General features: G+C 39.4%; 2 protein-coding genes across 2 annotated transcripts in view; one reads left to right on the top strand and one right to left on the bottom strand.

Moving 5' to 3' along the window:
• The window catches only part of PPAT (phosphoribosyl pyrophosphate amidotransferase), a 35,377-nt gene extending 22,814 nt beyond the window's left edge, over positions 1-12,563 (bottom strand). The window contains exon 1 of the mRNA XM_077757742.1: positions 12,305-12,563. Within this exon, the coding sequence (XP_077613868.1) occupies positions 12,305-12,432 (128 nt within the window). The 5' untranslated portion in view covers positions 12,433-12,563. The remainder of the gene's footprint in view (positions 1-12,304) is intronic.
• Positions 1-23,047, top strand: part of PAICS (phosphoribosylaminoimidazole carboxylase and phosphoribosylaminoimidazolesuccinocarboxamide synthase) — a 49,917-nt gene that overhangs the window by 8,726 nt on the left and 18,144 nt on the right. Inside the window, 6 exon segments of the mRNA XM_077757740.1 lie at positions 2,346-2,404; positions 2,406-2,427; positions 6,706-6,771; positions 9,025-9,161; positions 13,241-13,307; positions 17,374-17,571. Coding sequence (XP_077613866.1) covers positions 2,346-2,404; positions 2,406-2,427; positions 6,706-6,771; positions 9,025-9,161; positions 13,241-13,307; positions 17,374-17,571 — 549 coding nt within the window.

Below are 23,047 nucleotides of genomic sequence, written 5' to 3'. Positions count from 1 at the left end.
ATGGGGGATAACCAGGCCCCCAAGCAAAAGCCAAGCCATCACAGACCTTGTACATAGTTCAAAGATTCATTCAGCCTTGGAAAATGTAAAGATCATGTTGATTAACAAACCAGGTAATCAAATTCCCCAAACTCTAGGCAAACTTCTTTGATTTATCAGATATGGTAGATTAAAAAGCTCAGTGGAAAGCTGCTAGAACAGTGGAAGGTGAAAACAGGGAGAAATTAAGGTGACTAAAACGATAGGAACACACAGCTGACTAGGGTTATGATAACAAAGGAAAACAAAACTCTCTGCTCCTAAGGTGTCTCAGGGCATCACAGCAATGACCCTTGTCATCAAAGTTAAAAAAAACAACAAAAAAGTTAAAATCTGATTGTCTTTAATGAGATAGAAAGATTTCCATGGAAAAAGTTAAGAACCTTGACATTCAGAAGATTTTAGCTTCTTACTCCTCTGCACTCACTTAAGTACAATACCTCAAGATAATTTTTTATATGTGAAAGGAAAACATTCAGCCAGATATAAACTGAGAGGATTTTTAAAAACTGTCTGGTATGCTTATATGTTTATTTGGAATACGTTTAGAAAATATTAAACAGGAAATATTTAGTCATTCTAGAAATTAACTTATTTAAACTTTCCCATGAAAATAAAAGCAAAGGTATAAACCCATAAGAATTCCAGCAGCTAAATACATAGGGAAAAAATTTAAACAGGCAAGGACTTTAGGCACAACTGGCAATGCACAACTATTGAGGCACAAATCGCCACTGCACTATTTAGAAGATTGTTATATTAGAAGATTGTTATACTGAGGTATAAAGATACAGATATTTATCTTTAGGAAAAAAATTCATTATCAAATATTCTTTCTTTGAAAGAAAACAAAAACACAATAGGGGCACCTGGGTGGCTCAGTCAGTTGGGTGTCCAACTTCAGCTCAGGTCATGGTCTCACAGTTTGTGGGTTCAAGCACCACATGGGACTCTGGCTGATAGTTCAGAGCCTGGAGCCTGCTTGGGATTCTGTGTCTCCCTCTCTCTCTGCCCCTCCCACACTTGCATTCTCCCCCCCCCAAATAAATGGATATCAAAAAAAAATTTTTTAATGAAAACCCAATAAAGTGATAAACATTCTTGTAAAAATAGGTAGAGGACATTTTATTTTGATTTTATATATTCTACTAATGAAATATTGTAATCTAAGTTGCTCTTGCCCCATATTGTTAACATTGACCCTTGGTCATAAAACTGATCTCCCAAAAGTAATTTTTTTTCCCCATCTTAAATGTATGCCGGGAGATTCTTTCTTATTTTAAATAAAAATCTAACTAGAGCTGTGGACCTCCCAGATTCTAGATAACTAATTAGTTCCCAATTTAGAACTCCTGGGGATTTGGTCTAGAATAGATTATAGGATGGGTTCAGATACCTGCCAGGGTTGAAAAACACAGCTAGGTTGTCATATTTAGAGATTCAGACCAGCAGAGGGCTGAAGAAAGTAATATAAAAGCAATCAAATTTGTTACCAGGAAAATGACTGTTGCCAGAAGAGAAATCTGTGTTTGACAATCTTGTGCATTACCTATCTCTTCTGAATAGACCTAAAATTGCCTAAATTCATCTCCAGTATCAGTGCCTATTTACATGAGGTGGAACTCTTCAATATTTTGGTAGTCTTGCAAGTCACTGCTTTCCACTAGAGGTAGTCAAAGGTAGACTGCTTCTGGCTCTGAGGGGTGGAGCCAGAGCGTGCGTGCGTGTGTGTGTGTGTGTGTGTACCTATGATAGGTGTATATATATATATACACACACACATGATAGGTGTATATATATATACATGATATATATGATTGATATATACATATATACATATGATAGGTGTGCATATTTATATAAATGCACACACATATACATCCTATTGGCGATCATTCTTATCATCAGCTTAAAAATCACAAGTGAAAGACTACATTGTTCTTTTAGGAAGAACCTTAAAACAATCTATTTTCTTTTTGGATGTGGTAAAACATATCTCCAAAATTAAAATACGATTCATTATCCCCACAATTTCACAAAAATTAACAATGTGATGGCCAGCAGAGGGCACTAAATTTATCTATTGTTAGTACCTCAGAGGCTATGCCAAGTTTTTTTCGTGAAATTCATTTATTTTGGTTTATTTATATTAAAACAAAAACTGGAAATAACCTTCAAACTTAAATATTTAAACTTTTGTAGACTTTGCACATAATCTGGATAATCTTAGCAGTTAAATTATAAGCTAATGTACTTTCATCACATGAACCACAATACTGAGAACCTTTCAATTTTTAATCCAATAGAAGAACCCAATAAAGATGTGATTGTTAAAATTTCAGAAAACCCAAAAATTAGAAGTGTGAAAAAAAGAAAGTTCAGACCTAGGTAAGCTGATAAATTTAAATACAGGCAACTTGGTAATTACAAAGTTGTGACCTGAGAGATTGCTTAAAAACTAGTATCTTTAAAAAACTAAAGGCTGGTCTTTGCACCCAATTTCTGACACAGAGCTTCAAAAACCTCTGGAATTTCCAGTAGTGAAAGTCTTTTTTTATTCTTTTTTTTTTTAAATTTGTTTTAATGTTTATTCTTGAGGGCACATGAATATGAGCAGTGAGGGGGAAACACAAGTGGGACAGAGGATCCTAAGCAAGCTCTGTGCAAGACCACAGAGACCCAGAGGGGGCGCTGCAACTCACCAAGAGATCATGAGCTGAGCTGAAGTCAGAAAAAGAGTGTTTTTTTATTCTAATGAGGTGATCCAGGGTTTCTAAAGAGCTTCAAGATAGGACTGCTCACCATAAAGACAAACCTTATGATTAAGAGAGTTGGAATTTTTGGCCATCCTGACCTCTGGCAGGGAAGTAACTTGAAAGACTGAGTTCAATCATGTGGTCAATGATTTAATCAATCCATGTCATAATCAATCATGTCAATAAAAATTGGCCTAGCAGAGCTTCCTGGTTGGTGAACACATTGCTGTGCTGCAAGAGTTACAGGCCCTGACTCCACAGGGAGAGGGACAGAGACTCTGCATCTAGGGCCCACCCAGACCTTACCCTACGTGGATCTTCTTTTGGTTGTTCCTGAGTTCTATTTTGTATAATAAAACTGTAATCCTAAGAATAAGATTTTCCTAAGTTCTAGGAGTTGTTCTAGCAAATTATCAAACCTGATGGGCTTATGGCATCCCCTGAGTTTGTAGCCAGTCAGCTGGAGTTGTGGCTGGCATCTAATGTAAGGGCAGTTTTATGCAAGATTGAACCCTTAAAGCTGTAGAGTCTGATGCTAGCTATCTCCAAGTAGTGAGGGTGAAAAGTGAATGGCAGTGTATCATCAGTTGGGTACACACATAATAAAAACTAAATGCTTCTCTTTTCTTAAAATAAGCTAAGTTTAGGTACTTCCACACCACCACTCTCCAATATGATATCTTATTTTCTGGGACTAACTACTCAAAATTTCTATGGGATGCCTAGTATCTGTAAGTATTTCTATAACCCAGAAGTAGGACATGTGCCTGAGCCTAGAACTGGTGGTTTTAGTCACTTAGGTAAAATGTTATAAATTCAGATTCTGGTGAAAGAAGGTTTGCCAAAATTTACCTTGGAGTTGTGCTCTCCAAAAAATAGCCACTGGGGTGAGGGTGGGAGAATGGCTTAGGCATGGATGGAAGAAGGTAAGTCTAGTTATAAAAGGGGAACCAGGGGCACCTGGGTGGCTCATTCGGTTAAGCATCTGCTTCTTGATTTGGGCTCAGGTCATGATCTTCCAGTTCATGAGATGGAGCCCCTTGTGGGGCTCTGCGAAGACAGTGCTGTCTGTGCAGAGCCTGCTTGGGATTTTTCTCTCCCTCTCTGCCCCTTCCATCCCCCCAACTCAAACATACCCTCTCTCTCAAAATAAACAAACAAACTTTAAAAAATAAAAGTGCAACCAGAGGGATTCTTATGGTTTTGGAATCATAGAGTATCTCCACCTTGATGGTGGAGACATGAACCTACAAGGTGATAAAATTATTACAAAATATAATACACATATATTTAACTCACAATGAGTGCAAGTAAAAGAGGAAATCTGAATCAGAGTAGTGAACTGTATCAATGTCAATATCCTTCATTTATTAGTCTTTTATGGTTTAACAAAATGTTACCATTGGAGAAAACTGGGCCAAGTGTAGAAGGGATCTCTATTATTTCTAACAAATGCATGTGAATCTACAATTATCTCAAAAATTTCAATTAAAAAAAAAGTAGCCTATTAGGTAGCCTTTGTGTCTCAAAATACAAGCTGTCACTGAAGGTCTTAATATTGGTAAAAGCTAAAATTCATTCTAGTCTCATTGTGCAAACATGTCTTTAAAATAAGATCTGGTCATATCCTCATGTAAACCTCCACATAGGTATTGCTGCATGAGTTTATGGGCCTCCAAACCACCTTTGGCCTCATTTGTCTATCAATAATAACCACTGGGGGCACCTGGGTAGCTCAGTTGGTTGAGCATCTGACTTCGGCTCAAGTCACGATCTCATGGTTCATGGGTTCAAACCATGGGCTCTGTGCTGACAGCTCAGAGCCTGCAGCCTGCTTCAGATTCTGTGTCTCCCTCTCTCTTTGCCCCTCCTCTGCTCCTACTCTCTCTCTCAAAAATAAATGAGATCATGACTTGAGCCGAAGTGAGACACTTAATGGACTGAGGCACCCAGGCACCCCAAATTAAAAAAAATAATGTCCAGGGTATAGGAAAGTACAGGAGGAAAGAATACTATCATAGCATCAATACAGCAATCCAACATATGCATATGAGGAAGAGCTTTCCCCAAACTACAAATAGCTGACTTGTATACATCCTACATGTGCAGAACTACACTACAATAAATGTATATTTACCAAGCTAATCACTATCAGTTCCTTAAAATGTTTACCTGTCTGCTGTTAACCTCTCAACATGAAAATTGCTAAGACTACTTAATCTTTTTTTTAAAGTTTATTTATTTATTTTGAAAGAGTGAGAGAGAAGGAGAGAGAATACCAAGCAGGGTCCTCGTGTTGTCAGTGCAGAACCCCACGTGGGACTCGAACCCAAGAACTGTGAGACCATGACCTGAGCCAAAATCAAAAATCAGATGCTTAATTGACTGAGCGATCCAGGTTCCCAAAGACCAATTAATCTTACGGTCTTTCCTCTATTTATATGTACTGCAGTAAGGATCATTCTCAGTTTCAATGAGGATCAAATGAAAAAGAGATGTAAGAGCTCTTTGTCAAGCATTAAAATATAACAATGAAACACATTACAGAATTGAGTCTAAAAGTGCTATCATATTCCCAAATACTGCATACTGTGCCTTGGGACTTTTAAGACAGAATACTCCAAGATTTTCAAGGTGGTGAATCCTACAAAGGCATTTTAAAATTTGGTTAGAGATGACAAATGTTCTTAGCTGTGAGGTTACAGTTTTGATCCTGGAATCCAGCATTACTAGTTTTTCAGTATAATCTTCAACTACAAAAGTAAATTTTAGTTTTGTGAACAACAAATATAAACGGCTCTTTTCTTTGTTTTCTGACAGAGGAAGACACTGTAAGTACAGCCTCAGAAGAGGTGGGCAGCCCCACAGCTCTACAGAGTATCACTGGGTCAGGTACAGGATCTAAACTGTTGTATTAAAAAAATTTTTGTTTTGTATTTAAAGCTAATATATACCAGTTTAAGAAAGTTACACCAAGATTCTTCTATTTGTAAAAATTCAGTGAAGATTACCTATAGATAAAAGCGGCTAAATTATTCTCACCAATACTGGAGATTAATCTGCCTTATAATTTTAAAAATATCTTATTTGAATATGAACATATCAAAGAGTTTTGACCCTCACATTGAAATAATTTTATTTCTCAGTGCTTGATGTCAATCCAGGTTGTTTTAAATGAATGATATTCAAATACAAGATTTATCTATTAGTCTGTATAATTGTAAATCACATTGATTTATAGGTAATCATATTCCTTTAGAAGATGCTAAAAATCATTTACAGATTATAACAGTGAGCGACACAGAGGCTGGAAAACACTGGTGTGACAATGAGGTCAGAGCGCTTATACACATATGGTCTGATGAAAAAATTAAGCAAATGCTTGAAAGGGCCACAAGAAACAAAGAAATATTTGAGGAAATTGCCAGAAGACTAATGCAGTTTGGAATAGACAGAGACTGGAAACAATGTCGTACCAAATACAAAAATTTAAAATATGAATACAGAGTTTTACAAAAGAAAAATGGCAACCCTCAAAGAAAAATGAGATTTTATGAAGAAGTTGACTGCATCTTAAGAGGACCAGCTCTCAGAACTGCCAAATGGAAACATGGTAACCTTGAAATTGACTTTTTAAAATAAAAATTCTATTAACTTTTTCTTTGCATGGTAACGTAGTAAAAAATTCCTCAAAAATAAAATCCTCACACTATGATATGTTCAAATGACCCCCAAAATTTAAGAATTTCAATTTCTTTCCAAAACTTATACCAAAATATTCCTAATTCTTAAACTCATTCTTATTTGTCCAACTGCTTAAATGTACTTACTTTAGTGAACTCAAATCTTGAAGACTAATGTATTTTAAATGAAGTCATATGATTCTTTTCCTATGTTCTTTTGTTTTAAGAATTATTTGAAGGTCATACCAAAAACCCAAGAACTCTGAGCATCAAGAGAAAAGCACATGAAGATGGTAAGAGCCTGAGAATGCCAAGTTCTTCCACACTGAAAAAAACTTCCGTTGCTTTTTCCTGATAAAAGATACTTATTCCTGTCCTTGACAATTTAGACTAAATATATTGTTTATAAGCTGAGTGAGACCAAAAAAGACTGAGCAATGATTTCTTTCATAGCTCATTAGGAGTGAAAGTAACAGTAAATGGAAAATTTCCCAGAGTCAGAAAGTTCTGCACAACTGTCCATTCATCATGAGCCTTTAAATTACAATTTGCAGTGACTGCTATCAGAAGACTGGGATAGAAAAGGAAAAAAAAAAACCCACGAAGCAGTAAGTTATGAATTTTAGTTTTCTCTAAAGGTAGTGAATAGGGGATGTAACATTTTAGTAACTCAACAAATAAGTCAAATTAATTATGTGAGCTAATTCAAATTTGGTAATAATTCCAAATTGATTCATTATAGCTATCAGAAAAGGTAATACAAGGTAGTATAACATCTAAAAGAGGAAAAAATGCAGAATAAAGGAAAAAGCACTGGACTGAGACTCAGAAAACCTGAGTTCTAGTTTCTCTTTTACCCTAAAAACCCAACATAGAGCAAATCACTGCATCTCTCTGGATATTTAGCATAATCCAACTTCAGCATTTTATAAATTTATAATCTATCAAATTATTTTGAGTATATACAAACAGTGGAAGAGCTTAATATTCACAAAGTGAACATAGCCATACAACTACCACTCAAATCAAGATATAAAACATTATACCCCATCATTAATCATCTTGCTAGCTCCTATAAAGGTTATCATTCTTCTGACTTCTATTACCATAGATTAAATTTGGAATCATACAAGATGTTCTTACTTTTCTGGTATGTGTTAATGTCAAGCTACTTTCACTCAACACTGTGAGATTCATCCATGATTTTACTTGTAGTAGGAGTTTGCTTTTTCACTACTTGTTAAATATTCCATAAATGAATATATATACCACTACCTTTATTCATTCCACTCTCGGACATTTCCATTATTTCCAGATGGGGACTATTACAAATAATGCTATAAAAATTCTTGTGCCCATCTTCCAGTAAACATATGTATGCATTTCTATAGCGTATATACCCAGGAGTCAGACAGAGGGTCATGGGGTATGCATATATCCAGGTATAGTTCTAAATAGTTTACGTATATCAATGCATTTACTTCCTACCACGACTCTTATGATGTAGGTGCTATCAATATACCCAATTTACAGAGAAAGAAATGGAGGCATAGAAAAGTCTGTGCTCCTGAACCATCTGGCTAACTCTGCCTCCCTGTGAGGTCCAGGGACCACATCTACCCTGTGCAGCACAGTATTCCTTGTACTGACCACAGTGCCTTATATATACACGATAGAAGCTTAACAAGTGTTTTTCAAATAAAGTATTAGGTAATAACTGGAGTCTCCCTACTTTCCATGACCCTTATCGTCTCAAGTGAGGTGAAAATACTATTCTCCATTTTGGACTTACATCCAAAAATGGAGAATAAAATGAGTTGTCTGACCCTTTCCTTCTTTTCATGCCCTATAGTATATATGCTACTGAAAAGGAAAACTGCCAAGGGCTAACCACACAAAAATATCATTCCCAACCCACTGGATTTTGCCCATTGAACCTTTAAGTACATTAAATCTAGCCCAACAGATGAGAACTCAGAAGTTAGGAGACTTGCCCAAGATCAAGTTGATGTTGCTAGGAAACCTAAGACCAGATTTCAAGTCTCAACGTTATTTCCAATATTGACCAGAATGACAAAGCAGTGGTACTTCAAAACTCTTTTACGGATAGACAAATTCTGCTTCAAACTAATGCAAAAAGCAAACTTCTAAATAATAGTTATAACTGGAAAAGTTGAAAATACTTATGGCTGAAAACTGAGAATCATTAAATTATAAAAGTAATTGAATTAAAGTCTTTCAAAACCAAAGACTGGAAAAATTAGCAAGGATAGCTTTAACATAAGTCACTTCCCCAACCAAAGGTATATAAAACTACAGAAATATGACATATTTGGTCATTATTACTAAGAGATGAATATCAAACTAAAGTTATCACCAGCCTTAAATTTGGCAACTCAAAGCAATTTCTCCGACAACCTATTCCTGTGTACTCCAACAAAGCAAATGAAGATAAATGGAAACTAATTCCATAAAGGTTGTCAGAGTGCATCTGTCTTTCTCATAAGTAGCCTTTCCAGTGATAATGTTATATACTCTGTTTACAGAACCAGTGTCTGTATCTCTTAAGAAAACTGTTCCTGAGATGATTGCAAGTCAGTTTCCTCAAAGCATAACAGAACGAAAAGATTCTACAGAATGTTTCTACAAACAGGAGACCCCCTACGTGATCCAACTTCATCAGGTAAATCTCAAAATTTTTACAAATATGAAAATGTTTATCAGTTGTAGGGTTCAATTCCTAACCCAGGGAAATTATAAGTCACTGAAAGAGTGGGCATTTTCATCTCCTAATTAACCAAGGAAAGGCTAACTAGTTGATTCATGCGATAAATCTATTAAATTTTAATAATTCCTTTTATGGAATCTTCAAAATATGTCCATGTCATTCTAGCTTCCAGAAAACATGCCCGTAGTTTAAACATGAAGATTTCTTTTTTTTAAAGTTTATTTTGCGAAAGAGACAGCGAGTACAGCATGAGTGGGGGAGGGGCAGAGGAGAATTCCCAGCAGGCTCTGAGCTGTCAGCACATGGAGCCTGAGACCAGGCTTGATCTCATAAAGCATGAGATCATGACCTGAGCTGAAATTACGAGTCAGCCGCTTAACCAACTGAGCCACCAAGACACCCCTAAACACGAAAATGTCTGATCTTAAAAGGTGTATGTGGTTTGTTCAGAACTCTGCAAACCACTGAACCATAGTGTTTAGAAATGAAAAGCATGTGGTGATTAAATGTATGTGGCATGAATACACAGGCACACACAGTTCACAGCTAAAGAGGACACTGAAAATGTTAAGCTAAAATTCTCCTTGACGAAAAGCAGGACTATGAAATAAATTTGCAAATAGCCAGAACTACTAGAAAGAAGTACTTCTGGATGAACCCACCTGGATTAAGTATGCAGTGCATGACTATCTAGTGATTGATGTTCTATTTGTTTTTACATGAAATACATAATATTGTAACTTTCTTGAACTCTATTATCCCCAAGACTAAACTTTTTAGATCAGAATATGCCTAAGACAAAAACAGAACCAAAATACAATGCAAAAGTGATAACAACCTCACCTTCTAGATTCCATGACTTAAGAAGATAATGCTTAAGAAATTCCTTCACCAAAAAGAAAAAAAAAACCAACGGCAGAATCGTGCTACTGTAGTTTTAAAACAACTACTGAGTGGAAGGAGGTGAGGAGACAGACCTCTGCAACAGACCACCACTTGCCACTGTACAGCGTACATAACTAACTCTATATTAAGCTATGATAACAACCTAAGGCACCCAGTTCTATATTCCTTGATTCAATGCCACAGAAAAACATCAGTTCTTAATCTGTGAGTCCTACCTACTAGTTCAGAGTAACAAAAGATTTTATCTTCAATACACTAGGGAGACATTCTTCCAATCAGAATCAGTTCCTCTGAAGGGTAAGGACTTTTGCTAATTCAAAATTTTGAATTGGGAAAATTATGGGAGAGAAACGGCCTCCTCAGTGCACCTTAATGATTCTATGCCTACACAAGGAAACTCTTAGTTTTCCATTAATACATTTGTTCCCCAGAAGCTACTGGTTTCCTTGCCACTGTTATTGAAAACATCACAAGGTCAATCTTCAAACACAGTGTAACAAAGACTTATTTGGTCAAATGAGCGGCCTCACTGATTCCATTTATTATTGCTCTATTATCATATAATTACATTTTATTGCTCTTATCTTGTATTGTCTAAGTGTATAATGCTTCCACATAAAAGCAACTACAGAAGAGTGCATGTACCTGGGACTCGACTTGTATTCACCTTTTAAAAAGTCCCTTTTTCTTCTAGCACATATTTAAAAGGGACTGAAGATGAACATTGTAAGTTATTTTCGTTAAAACGTAAATAATTTTAAAAAATCAAGGTCAGTTCATTTGTCTCCCAGACTGCCAGGCAACTCTATAAAGATCCCTGGTTTCTGCACACCTCTTACCTTCAGAACATCCAAGGTAACTTATTCTAAGAATGTTATAATGTTGCTGCGCACTACCATAAGTATATTTTATTTTTCCCTTGGGTTGTATATCTAATCTTCTCAAAAAAAAAAAAGGAAGAAAGAAAAAAAAGAAAGTACAGTATTTTAAAACAAGATTTCTAATTAGGGTCAACCCGCAAATATCCAAGTTAGACTCATTCAAGTTAAAAATATTCTTTTTGATTCATAACAGACTATGTTACTCTAGTATTTAAGGAGGAGTACACAAGATGTGAAACTAAACCTCAAATATTTGTGACCCTGAAAAAAATCAAAAAGACTACTTAAATTCAAGTTTGGTGAGGCAAAGCAAATCATTTGGAACGCATTTATACTTGTTGCTCTCATATTGCTGATAAGTATTATTGCCAAGTTCCTTAACTGTTCTAAAAGTCGTTGCTGCAGTTATTGCCTTATGAAAACTTTGTAATACTGTCAGTGATAATGTTAAACCTAGATTTATATCAAATTCCAGGTAGTAAAAAAGGAAACATCACAGAAGCCAAGTTATTTTTTAACTCAAAGGGATGTACCAATTTTTCAAAATCAGTATGTATCTTGTCATACAGGAACTGCTCCCTTTGAAATAAAGAAGGGAGTTACTTTTTGGCCTCTCCTTACTACAACCTTTTCCTTCACTATCTGAAACCCGTGAATCTTTTGCAGATGCACTATTTCCTGTGACTGGTTCATTTTCAGTTAATTTGTAGGAGATCTACAACCGAGAGTTCCTTTTGAATGCCAACTAGCTGCTTCCTGGGGTATGAACTCTAGAATTCCTAAATTCTCATAGCTATGACTACATTCATATCTACAATGTGCTCAACAGCAGCTCTGCCCTTGGAAACAAAAGCTTGTGGTGGGTGGAAGGCTCCGCGCAAACACCTCAAGGTGTCTTAAGTCCTGGACCAGCAGCCACCCTACATAAACCCTTCTCAAAAGCAGCTCCAGGCTCTACAAGATTAAAACCGGCAAGTAGTCGGGGAGAAGTTCCGACCCGGCTAACCCTAGAGAACCAGAGCCTTACAAATTGGCCAGACTCGTGAGGGGTGCACGCAGGGAGAAGGAGCGGGGCCCCTAAAGACCATCAAGGCTTGAGGGGTGAGAAGCAAGTCCGGGGATGCAAGGTGGTACCCGCGCACGCCTTGGCCACCTAGTCGATGCCACAGGCAGACACCAATCCAGGTAGCAGAGGTCTGGCTTCCTGGCCCTCAGGCGCGCACGAGATCGCTAACTCGGGCCGCAGGAAACCGCTGGTGCCGAAGCAGCAGCACACGCGCCGCCACCCCCACCCCTCAGCCGGTTGCTCACCGGTGCTGCAGCCCCACAAGTCCCAGGGTGATCACATGCGGTACATCTAGCTGCGTGGGCCACTCTCCTGAGGCGATGCACCCGAAGACGCCACATTCCTCTCGGATTCCCAACTCCTCCAGCTCCATGTCGCTGCCGAAAGCACGTGGAGGGACCTGCCGCCGCGGCAGGGGCTTGATCACTAACCAGCTGCCTGCTCGGCCCGTAAGCCTAAAAGCTCGCTTCCTTCCCAGCCGCACGACCCTTGCTACTGCGGCGGCGCGCGCTCCCCAGAGTAAGCGTGATTAGCTTGCCCCCAGCCACCCTGCCCAGCCCCTTCAGGATCCACCAATGAGCACGGAGGGGGCTTGAGACTCCGCAGCTAGAGGAGGAGTCACAGACGCCTAGTGTGGACCTAGCCCTCTGCCCGAGCCCTCCGGGAAAGTACTTTGGCTGCACGTGGAAATCTCCGTTATTTTCCAACACCCAAGATTAGGGTGATGAAAGTAGTAGGGTCAACGTCATTTCTCTCTCAGAGGATGTAAACTTTGTATGCTCCTCCTCACATGCTTTCCCCCGGCCGTCATTACTTGGTACGCTCCAACCTATGAACCGCTCTCGCGGCGGAGAAGGGGGCCGGTCAGCTAGCCTTTGTAGAATCGGGAGGGGCCGCCAGTGCGCGCCACTTTTCGCCTCTTCTGGAACAGCGCCGGCGCGCGGTGGGGGGCGGCCTGCGTCTCTGCGCCTGCGCGGCGGGAAGCCTGGAGGGTAGAGCTTGCTCCGGGAGTCGCAGTTCCTGCGGGGCGGCGGAGACGTCCGGTGTGAGTCTCTTGCGCTGTGGTGCTGGTGGAGAGCGTGTATCGACTCTCCGGAATACCAGGCCTGCCCGGGGCTGTGTCTGTGGGCCGCCCTCCCTTCCCAGGCGGGTGAGCCTCTCGGACCACTCCTCTTTTCCAGAGTCCTGTCTCAGTTCCCAGCGCGGCCGCTGACCCCAGCCCACAGAGGATAATGGCGACAGCAGAGGGTGAGTAACAGGCGTCCGCAGGAAAATACCGGGGTCTCCCTTCACTCCGTGGTCTTCCCGCCCTCCTCCCCGCCGCCTTGAGTTTGCGGGCTCGGTGCGCGCCCCGCGGCCCTCCTGGCTGCCTCTCCACCCCAACCCCCGGCGGCTCCTGGTCTCCCTCCAGCCGCCCCTCTAGGCCGCTGGACCGACGGACACGTGGCCCAGGCACCGCCGAGCGAGGCGTCCCGAACTTTCTGAAATACTCGGAACTAGCTCTGGATTGGGGAAAGGGAACAAAGTGACTGCAAAGAGAAATGGTCAGGGGTTGGAGAGGTGCCCGGAAATCATGTTGGTAATCAATAGATAATTGCAAAACAATGACAGGAACATATGTATGTATTTTTCAAAGTCCTGCTTCGTATTTAATAATAACCAGCTATTTCCTAGAAGTTAAAAATGGAATCTACTGAAATTTGCTTTTTTTTCTGTCCAGATTTTGTGTGTACATGAGTGTTTTATAGTCATTTGATGCCGTGATGGCTTTGAAGAGCTCCAAAAGCACCAGGCAAAAAGTTGTTTTTTCAACATTGCTTTTTGCATTCATCATATTTACATAATCACTTTATCTGTGAGTGATTAGATCCTAGGGAAAGATCGCTTGTGACATTTATGCTGATAAAATGTATTTTTCCCCACACCCCCCCATTTTAAATTTATAGTGAATGAACTTGCTTCTGTTGGCTAGTCAGTATCTTGTCCTCCACACAGAAAAATTGAACTGAGATAAAAAATTATAGACCAAACAAAAAGATAAAGATGATAACGAGTAACAGCTCCCTAAAATCAGGGCATTAGAGCAGTTTTTTTCCTACCGTACATCCAAACTGGTAGAATCTCAATGGCAGGTTAATCTTTATCAAATGTCACTTTTTTTTAATGTTTTGTTTATTTCTAGAAGAGAGAGAGAGAGAGACAGCGTGAGCAGGGGAGGGTCAGAGAGAGAGGGAGTCACAGACTCTGAAACAGGCTCCAGGCTCTGAGCTGGCAGTCAGCACAGAGCCCGACGCAGGGCTCGAACCCACGAACCGCGGGATCATGACCCAAGCGAAAGTCGGACGCTTAACCGACTAAGCCACCCAGGCGCCCCACAGATGTCACTTTTATAATTTTTAAATGGCGCTTCCTTGCTCAAAATGTTCAGTGGCAACCCAAGAGCTATTAAAATTCAGTCTGAAGACCCTTTCACCTCCTGCATACTTGCAGAACCCTTCAACCCTAACTTTGATTTTTCTCTTGTGAATCCTAAGCTTACATTCCAGTTCAGTTAATTCACCAAGTTCACTCATCTGTGTTGATTTATGCTGTGTCTACTAGAACATTGCCAGTAGAAATATAATGTGAAACTCTATAACTTTGTTTTCTAGTAGTAGCATTTTAAGAGATTAAATGAAACAGGTGAAATGAATTATAATATATTGTGTGTAGCCCAGTATATCCAAAGCAATACTTTCCACATGTAATCAATATTTTAAATGTGATACTTTTCATCCTTTTTTTTCATCTTGAAACCCATTGTGTATTTTACACTTAAGTCACATTTCAATTTAGAGTAGCCATGTTTCATATTTCATGACTAAATGTGGCTAGTAACTCCCTTACTGGAGGGCACAGCCCTAGATCTTTTTATCTCTTCTCTATGGAAATTCTTTACATTTTAAGACTCTTAAATTTCAATTCTACAAATTTTCAGTCCTCATCAGTTTCTTCTGAATTCATCTACTAGTTCTTAGCAGGTGTTTTGGCACTTGTAATATATGTCTTCAATGATTATGTTTTTATCTATCCATTAATTGAAATTCCTACCCTGTTTAACAACTAGGTAATATGGATTCGACTAAATGGAGGAGATGCAGTAGTTAAAAACTTTCTTTTGCCTTGTAGCTAACCCAGGGAACACCCTTGACTTTCCCCCTCTTTTATCCCCATCTTGAATGAGGTTCTTAAAACTTTTACCTTTTAAATACCTTGAGCCTTTTCAAACCACTGCTTTTTTCTTAGGCCAGGACACTTCTTGGGCTGCATTACTGCAACAGCGTCCTAATTGGTCTTTCAGTCTTTTGTTTTCGTCCATCCACCCCTTCCTCATTTCATTTTCCACACAGCAGCCATAATGATCTTTCTGATATAGAAATCTGTGATTTTGCTGATGTGTTTAAAAGCCACATGGTTGTTCTTAGGGTGAAATCTACATATTAACCAACATGATGTATGAGGCCTGAGGAATGAATAGTGAAATGCAAGGGAAGGAAACTGTTTGGGCCAAGAGAGAGCATGTCAAAAGCCTGAAAGTGGGATATAGAAATTCATTTATGGAAGTTAGAGTTCTGGGAAGGGAATCAAGAAATTTGAAGTTGGAGCACTGGGCTGAGGCTCTGTCTTGAGCCTTTTAAACCTTGGCAGAGAGTCAGGACATTATAATAGGGTGGGGATTCATCCTCTGGGTACCCTGCAGTGTGAGCTATTACACTGAATTGTAACTGGTTTAATGGTTACCTCCCCTAACTGGTGTTCTGACTCCTGCCCAATTCTTGTCTTATTTCCTGCCATTCTTTTCTACTCTAAGCTGCTGCCCTCCTTCCACTAACCTACAGCAGTGTATGCACACACAGTGTTCCAACCATACTGAAATTCTGCCATGAACTCTTTTACCCCATCGTCTCCACCGCTACCTGCCCCTTTCCCTCTTCTGGCTAAAGTGTTTACCCTTCCTCAGATTGCAGCCTAATCTTTACTTTGTTCCAGTCTTTCTTCTGTGAGGTCTAGACTAGGTTAGGTGGGTCTGCTGTGAACCTGTGATCCTGTAGTCTGTTTCTCACATCATACTTATTATGGTGTCCTGTTTAATTTCAGCTTCCTTCAGACTCAGGTTGCATGAAAACAGGAACTCTGTCTTGTTTACTGTTATATCCCTAGTGTACCTGGCACATGGACACTTAAAAATGCCAATACTGAGAATGAGTGCCATGTTCTGGAAGCATGAAGGATTTCTTCCATTGCAAATTTTAAGCCCTTAAACTTGTGTTACCTGATCTTCATCTAAATCATTCTTTCTAATGACCAGAGTCTACTTTTTTTTAAAGGTCTGTGACCTGCATCAAAATTAGATTCTCTTGTCCTCACTTCCTCACAATTTTCTACATCTGTTAGTGTGGAGAAAGGATTAACAGTGGGAGGGAAGAAAGATTAAGAAATACAAGTGCCAGGGGCACCTGGGTGGTTCTGTCAGTTAAGTGTACACCTTGATTTCACCTTAGGTCATGATCTCACAGTGAGATCAAGCCCTGCATCAAGCTTTGTGCTGTCAATGTGGAGCCTGCTTGGGATATTCTCTCCCTCTCTCTCTTTCTCTCTCTGAGCCTCTCCCATGTTCACGTGTGTGCTTGTGAACTGAAAAAAAGAAATAGAGGTGCTTGGAAATGGGCTATCTTTAGTGGGTGGGGATGCCTCCCCCTGGACTTTAACTAAAAATCAAGAAACCCTTCTGGCTGAACGTTCCCATTTTGCCTACTACAGAAAGATCTGAGTTTGGAGCCTGCTTGAGATTCTCTACCCCTCCCCTGCTTGTGCTCTGTCTGTCTCTCAAAATAAACAAACGTAAAAAATTTTATTTTCTCTAGTTTACTCGCTTGTAAGAATAATATATACTATAATATGGTATACATATAGAACATACAAAATACATGTTACTCAAGCATTTAACGTTATCAATAAGGATTCTGATCAACAGTAAGCTATTAATTAAGATTTGAGGGAGTGAAAGTTATATGCAGATTATTTTACCCTAACCCCCACATCATTCAAGGATCAGTTGTAATTTACATAGTTACAATTTTTCACAAATTTAGGTGAATCAAATATGATGCCTGTGAAAATACTTTGTAGCATATAAGGTTCTATGCAGATGAAAGAATTTTTATTAAAATTATTAACCACTTTGTATGTTCCTGGATTCATCATTCTAGATAATTCAGTCTTCAGTTAGGAAATTTTTCCCTTAAATCTGATGTTTCCCGCTTTATTTCCACAGTGCTGAATATTGGTAAAAAACTCTATGAAGGTAAAACAAAAGAAGTCTATGAATTGCTAGACAGTCCAGGAAAAGTCCTCCTGCAGTCCAAGGACCAGATAACAGCAGGAAATGCAGCCAGAAAGAATCACCTGGAAGGAAAAGCTGCAATCTCAAATAAAACTACCAGTTGTATTTTTCAGTTGTTACAGGAAGCAGGTAAGTGGCTCTCCCAATAGCCTCCACGTTTATGTTCTCTCTCACACATGTACTGGTCCTTTTCATGGGGAAATGACATTATTTGGATTAATAGCTTGTTGACTACTGGTTTTATTTTTCAGTTGTTATAGGAAAGCAGGTAGGTGACTCCCTGCACAATCTCCTGCCTTTTGAGTGTGCGTGCACACGCACAGGGCACACTGATCTCTTTCATGGGGAGTTGACAGTATTTGGATTAACAACATGTTTTGGGGGATGTCTCACAAGATAAGCTTAGTTAAATCAAACCAGGAACTCTTAAATTTCACTGTAACACTTACTGAACTTAGAATTAGTAATGCCATTTAGTTAAGGAATCTTAACAGTTTGCTGTGGTCTTTCTCTGGCACACATAGGTTTTCTGTAACTTTTCTCTCCTGGATATCTTCCTAGGAGAGACTTATCTATGAAGGAGGCCTGTTCTGGTGTTAGGCAATTGTATTGGAGAGTTGAAATGTAGTACTTGCAATTCTATGCAGTTACTTTTTGCTCTGCCTCTTGGAGATAAGACAGAATTTTAAATCCCTTTTCCACCCAAAAACCCTGAGAAGTGTTTGAAGATTGCTACCACACCTTCTCATCCTGTCCCAAGTGAGGAATTTGAACTAGATCAAAGATCTCCAAGGATACCTCATACTCTAAAACTGAAAGAAGACTGTTTCCTATAGAGGCATCTATTCAAGGATGAAATTAAGATCAGGGGCGCCTGGGTGGCTCAGTCGGTTAAGCATCCAGCTTTGGCTCAGGTCATGATCTCACAGTTTGTGAGTTCGAGCCCCGCATCGGGCTCTGTGCTGATAGCTGGCTCAGGACCTGGAACCTGTCTTTGGAACCTGTGTCTCCCTCTCTTTCTGTCTCTCTCCTGCTCACGCTGTCTCTCTCAAAAATAAATCATTTTTTAAAAATTTTAAAAAAGAGAAACTAAGATCAGAACTTTCTATGGAGGGCACTTGGAGTAAAGAAGGGGGAATTAAGGTAATGGGCTTTTCTGGAGGGATTCAGTTAACAGCTGATTTGTCTATAGTGTATGAAACCTCAGCTAATAAAAGAGTTGGGTTTTTATGGGGCACCTGGCTGGCTCAGACAAAAGAGTGTATGACTCTTGATCTCAGGGTCATGAGTTCAAGCCCACCATTGGTTGTAGAGATTACATAAATAAATAAAGTTAAAAAAAGATTTGAGCTCTTCCCCTCCAATGTAAGAGGCCTCATTACCTAGGATCACTCAGCCTTTGAAGCCTCTGGTTCCTTACCTATAAAAGAAAAGCTTAGTTTTTTTAATACCCCAGTTCTATCTTAATAATTTTGTCTCCTTTTATTCCCTAGTTGCCCTTTCATTTCTTAGAGCTTCCAGTAAGCATTTTATTTATTTTGAGAGAGAATCCTAAGCAGGTTCTAGAGTAACAGCACAGATGTGGGGCCCGAACTCACAAACTGAGATCATGACCTAGGCTGAAATTTAGATACTTAACCAACTAAGCCACCCAGGCACCCTAGCCCCATAAAGTGTTTTTTAAATAAGGTATGTACATTTTTTTAGACCTCACAGTATTGCGCACTTAATAGACAACAGTATAGTACAAATACAACTTGTATATGCACTGGGAAACCAAAAAATTCATCTGATTTGCTTTATTGCAATATTTGCTTTATTGTGGTCTGGAACCGAAACCACATTATCTTTAAGGTATTGTTGCAGGTTTTTTTTTACCACAATACCTGGAATTTGTTGTCTCACCTCTTCGAAGAATGAAGAGGTGGACACAAAATGAGCAGCAGGCAAAAGCTTATTAGAGTGTAAGATTAGAAAGTAAGAGGGGCGCCTGGGCGGCTTAGTCGGTTAAGCGTCCTACTTTCGCTTAGGTCATGATCTCGCGGTTCATGGGTTCGAGCCCCGCGTCGGGCTCTGTGCTGACTGCTGGCTCAGAGCCTGGAGTCTGTTTCAGATTCTGTGTCTCCCTCTCTCTCTGCCCCTCCCCTGCTCACTCTGTCTCTCTCTCTCTCTCTCTCCCCTAGAAATAAATTAAAAAACATTAAAAAAAAAAAAAAAGTAAGTAAGAATAGTAGGAAAGCTCTCTTTCCAGAGAGGGAACATTCAAAAGTGACTGCAAATGAATGCCCGAGGATTCTAGGGAAGGATCCTTGTTTTATAAGGATCTGGTCAGACCTCCCCTATCCCTTCCTCCTTGTTCCTTCTCAGATTCTACCCTTATTGGCTTGCTAGTTTTAGGTGCTGGGTTATCTATTTCTGATGGGCTCGTTTCCATTGTATGAAGGGTGGTCTATGGCCATATTTAGGTCTTTTGTCAGATTCTGGAGGGGAAACCTGAGGGGGAGTAGATGGGGTATGTTGCATTCTTAAGAGGAACTGAATACCCAAGGGGGCTCGCTTTGGTCAGACACTCCCAGCATTGTTCCAAAACACATGTTTTTCCCACCCAGGGACCTCAAGCCATAATCTTTCCCCCTCTGCCTATTGAATCCTCTTCTTCTATCATAGTATATCTGTAATTTCTCTTAAATTAATCTTTCTAAATCCAAAGGGGAATTTAATAACTTTGTTTTTAGTGAAGATAGATATACCTGCCTTCCACAAAATAACAAGGTGATTCAAGTCAATTCAATTCTGTCAGTACAGAAAGGGTTCTTGAATAGTTTTGCCTCTTTCATGCTTTTTGGCTGAACGTTTTTAAGTTAGTGAGGAACAAACTTAATTGCCAGTGTAATTTGTCACCCACACCATAAATCCTTCTATACATTGAAAGTGATTATGTTGCTATAAATTTATTTTTTTTATTTAAAAAAATTTTTTTTTTAATTTATGATTTCTAGGAGAGAGAGAGACAGCGTGAGCAGGGGAGGGTCAGAGAGAGGGGGAGTCACAGACTGAAACAGGCTCCAGGCTCTGAGCTGGGCAGTCAGCACAGCCCGATGCGGGGCTTGAACCCACGAACATGAGATCATGACCTAAGCGAAAGCTGGACGCTTAACCGACTAAGCCACCCAGGTGCCCCTATGTTGCTATAAATTTAAAGGACCACTCAGATTTCCTAAGTAATATGATTTTAGGATTTTTTTTTAACGTATATTTATTGAGAGAGCGAGTGCGCTCATGCTGAGGAGGAACAGTGAAAGGGGGACAGAGGATCCAAAGCAGATCTGAAATCAAGAGTTGGGACACTTAACCAACTAAGCCACCCAGGAACCCCAGAAGCTAATTTTTTAATTGTCAACAATTTGTAGTATTAAGCAACTTTTTAGAACTTATATATGTATAAGAGAATGAGATAACTTGGGAGTTTAAAAATGGGCCACTTATTTGTACTGCAAAAAGAACCTAAAATTAGTTTGATGCTTTCTATAGAAACCTGCTCAGTCACTGAGAAACCACCAGTAAAGGAAGCCTTAAAATAAAATTTCTAAAATCAGGGGGCACCTTGATGGCTCACTGTGAATTAGGGCCCCACATCGGGCTTGCTGCTGTCATTACATAGCCTGCTTGAGAGTCTCTCCCTCCCTCTCTCTCAAAATGAATAAATGTTAAAAAAAAAAAAAAAAAAAAAGAACACCTATGTACCCATAGTAATCACAGTAGGTACAGAGGTATATTTATGTATATACGTATATAATATATATACACAAATACGTATGTGTATACATATAAACCCTCAAGTAACAAGGTAAATACAGGCCCAAGATATTGCTTATTCAGTAAGGGACTATTGAGTGCGCTTTTCTTACTTTCTTACAAAAAGTAAGTTAAGGTGACCCAAGTTGTCTCTCTTTGTCCAGGGCTTTCCCAGTTTTAACTTTGAAAGTCTTGGATTTGAAAAGGAAAAGTTTGTTACCCTCACTGAAGTACTCTAACAATTACATTTAAATTACTGTATTTGGGGGGCACCTGGTTGGCTCAATTGGTTAAGCGTCCAGCTTCAACTCAGGTCATGATCTCATGGTTTGTGGGTTCGAGCCCCGTGTTGGGCTCTGGGCTGACAGCTAGCTTAGAGCCTGGAGCCTGTTTCGGACTCTGTATCTCCCTCTCTCTGAGCCTCCCCTGCTCATGCTGTCTCTCTCTCTCTCTCTCAGAAATAAGCATAAAAATTTTAAAAATACATAAAAAAATAAATTACTGTATTTGGCACATTTAACATAACTAAAACTTATTTGGCTCTAGGAAATGTTGAAAAGATTTTTCAGGTTTTATATACTCTGATATTAAGGAAAACTTAAGTTTTAAAAAATCCTTAGATTTGTTTTAGAGGACAGATTTGGAGTTCTGTTGCCTTATCTAGTTTTTACTCACTGACAGGTAAATAAATAGTATGTCTAGTTGACTCCCAGTGGTCTACTTAAAATTGCTTTCAGGGGCAACTGGGTGGCTCAGTTGGTTCAGCGTCTGACCTCAGCTCAGGTTATGATCTTGTGGTCTGTGCGTTTGAGCCCTGCCTCAGGCTCTGTGCTGATAGCTCAGAACCTGGAGCCTGCTTCGGATTCTGTGTCTCCCTCTCTCTCTGTCCCTCCCCTGCTCACAGTTTCTCTCAAAAATAAACATTAAAAAAATTTTTTAATTACTTTCTTTATAAGCAAGGTTATATTTCTAATTTAGGTAGAAATTAGAGTGGGAAGGACACAAAATGGGAATTAGTAAATCAGGATTCTAGTTTTCTCATCATCAATCATAAGTAAACTGTAAAATACTGTACAAGTAATAGATATAAGTAATATTATTTCTCTGTGGAAATAATATTCTACATACTACACCTGAGTTATAAAATGTCTGGGTTTGGTCTCAGTACTTAAAAATCAAAGCTTAACCCTAAAAGTCTCGGTTCTCCCACAGAAACCTACTGTAATTACATTTAGCTGTGTTAGTAGTCATAGGTATAAGTCTTGCAGTTGCTAAACCACAGATGAGGAGATGGACAGCCTTAATACATGGTGGCCCCAGAGATATGTGGGCTGATTAGTTGTCAGACACTGACATTTTGTTTTATTTTTTTTATTTTTTAAATTTTTTTTTTTTAATGTTTTATTTATTTTTAGGAGAGAGAGAGAGACAGCGTGAGCAGGGGAGGGTCAGAGAGAGAGGGAGTCACAGGCTGACATTTTATTTTATTTAAAAAAATTTTTTTTTTTAATGTTTTATTTATTTTTAGGAGAGGGAGAGAGACAGCGTGAGCAGGGGAGGGTCAGAGAGAGAGGGAGTCGCAGGCTGAAACAGGCTCCAGGCTCTGAGCTGGCAGTCAGCACAGAGCCCGACGCGGGGCTCGAACCCACGAACTGCGAGATCATGACCCAAGCGAAAGTCGGACGCTTAACCGACTAAGCCACCCAGGCGCCCCAGACACAGACATTTTAATTCAGAGTATGAAGTGACATTTGCTACATGGTAGGAGTTCTTTTTCTCATTCGATGCAGTCATGAAATTTGCTAAGATG

Source organism: Crocuta crocuta, unplaced genomic scaffold (assembly GCF_008692635.1).
Source record: "Crocuta crocuta isolate KB4526 unplaced genomic scaffold, BGI_CrCroc_1.0 scaffold282, whole genome shotgun sequence".
In the NCBI taxonomy this organism is placed as follows: Eukaryota; Metazoa; Chordata; class Mammalia; order Carnivora; family Hyaenidae; genus Crocuta; species Crocuta crocuta.
Note: the sequence above shows the minus strand (reverse complement) of the source record. Positions and strands in the feature narration are given on the sequence as shown.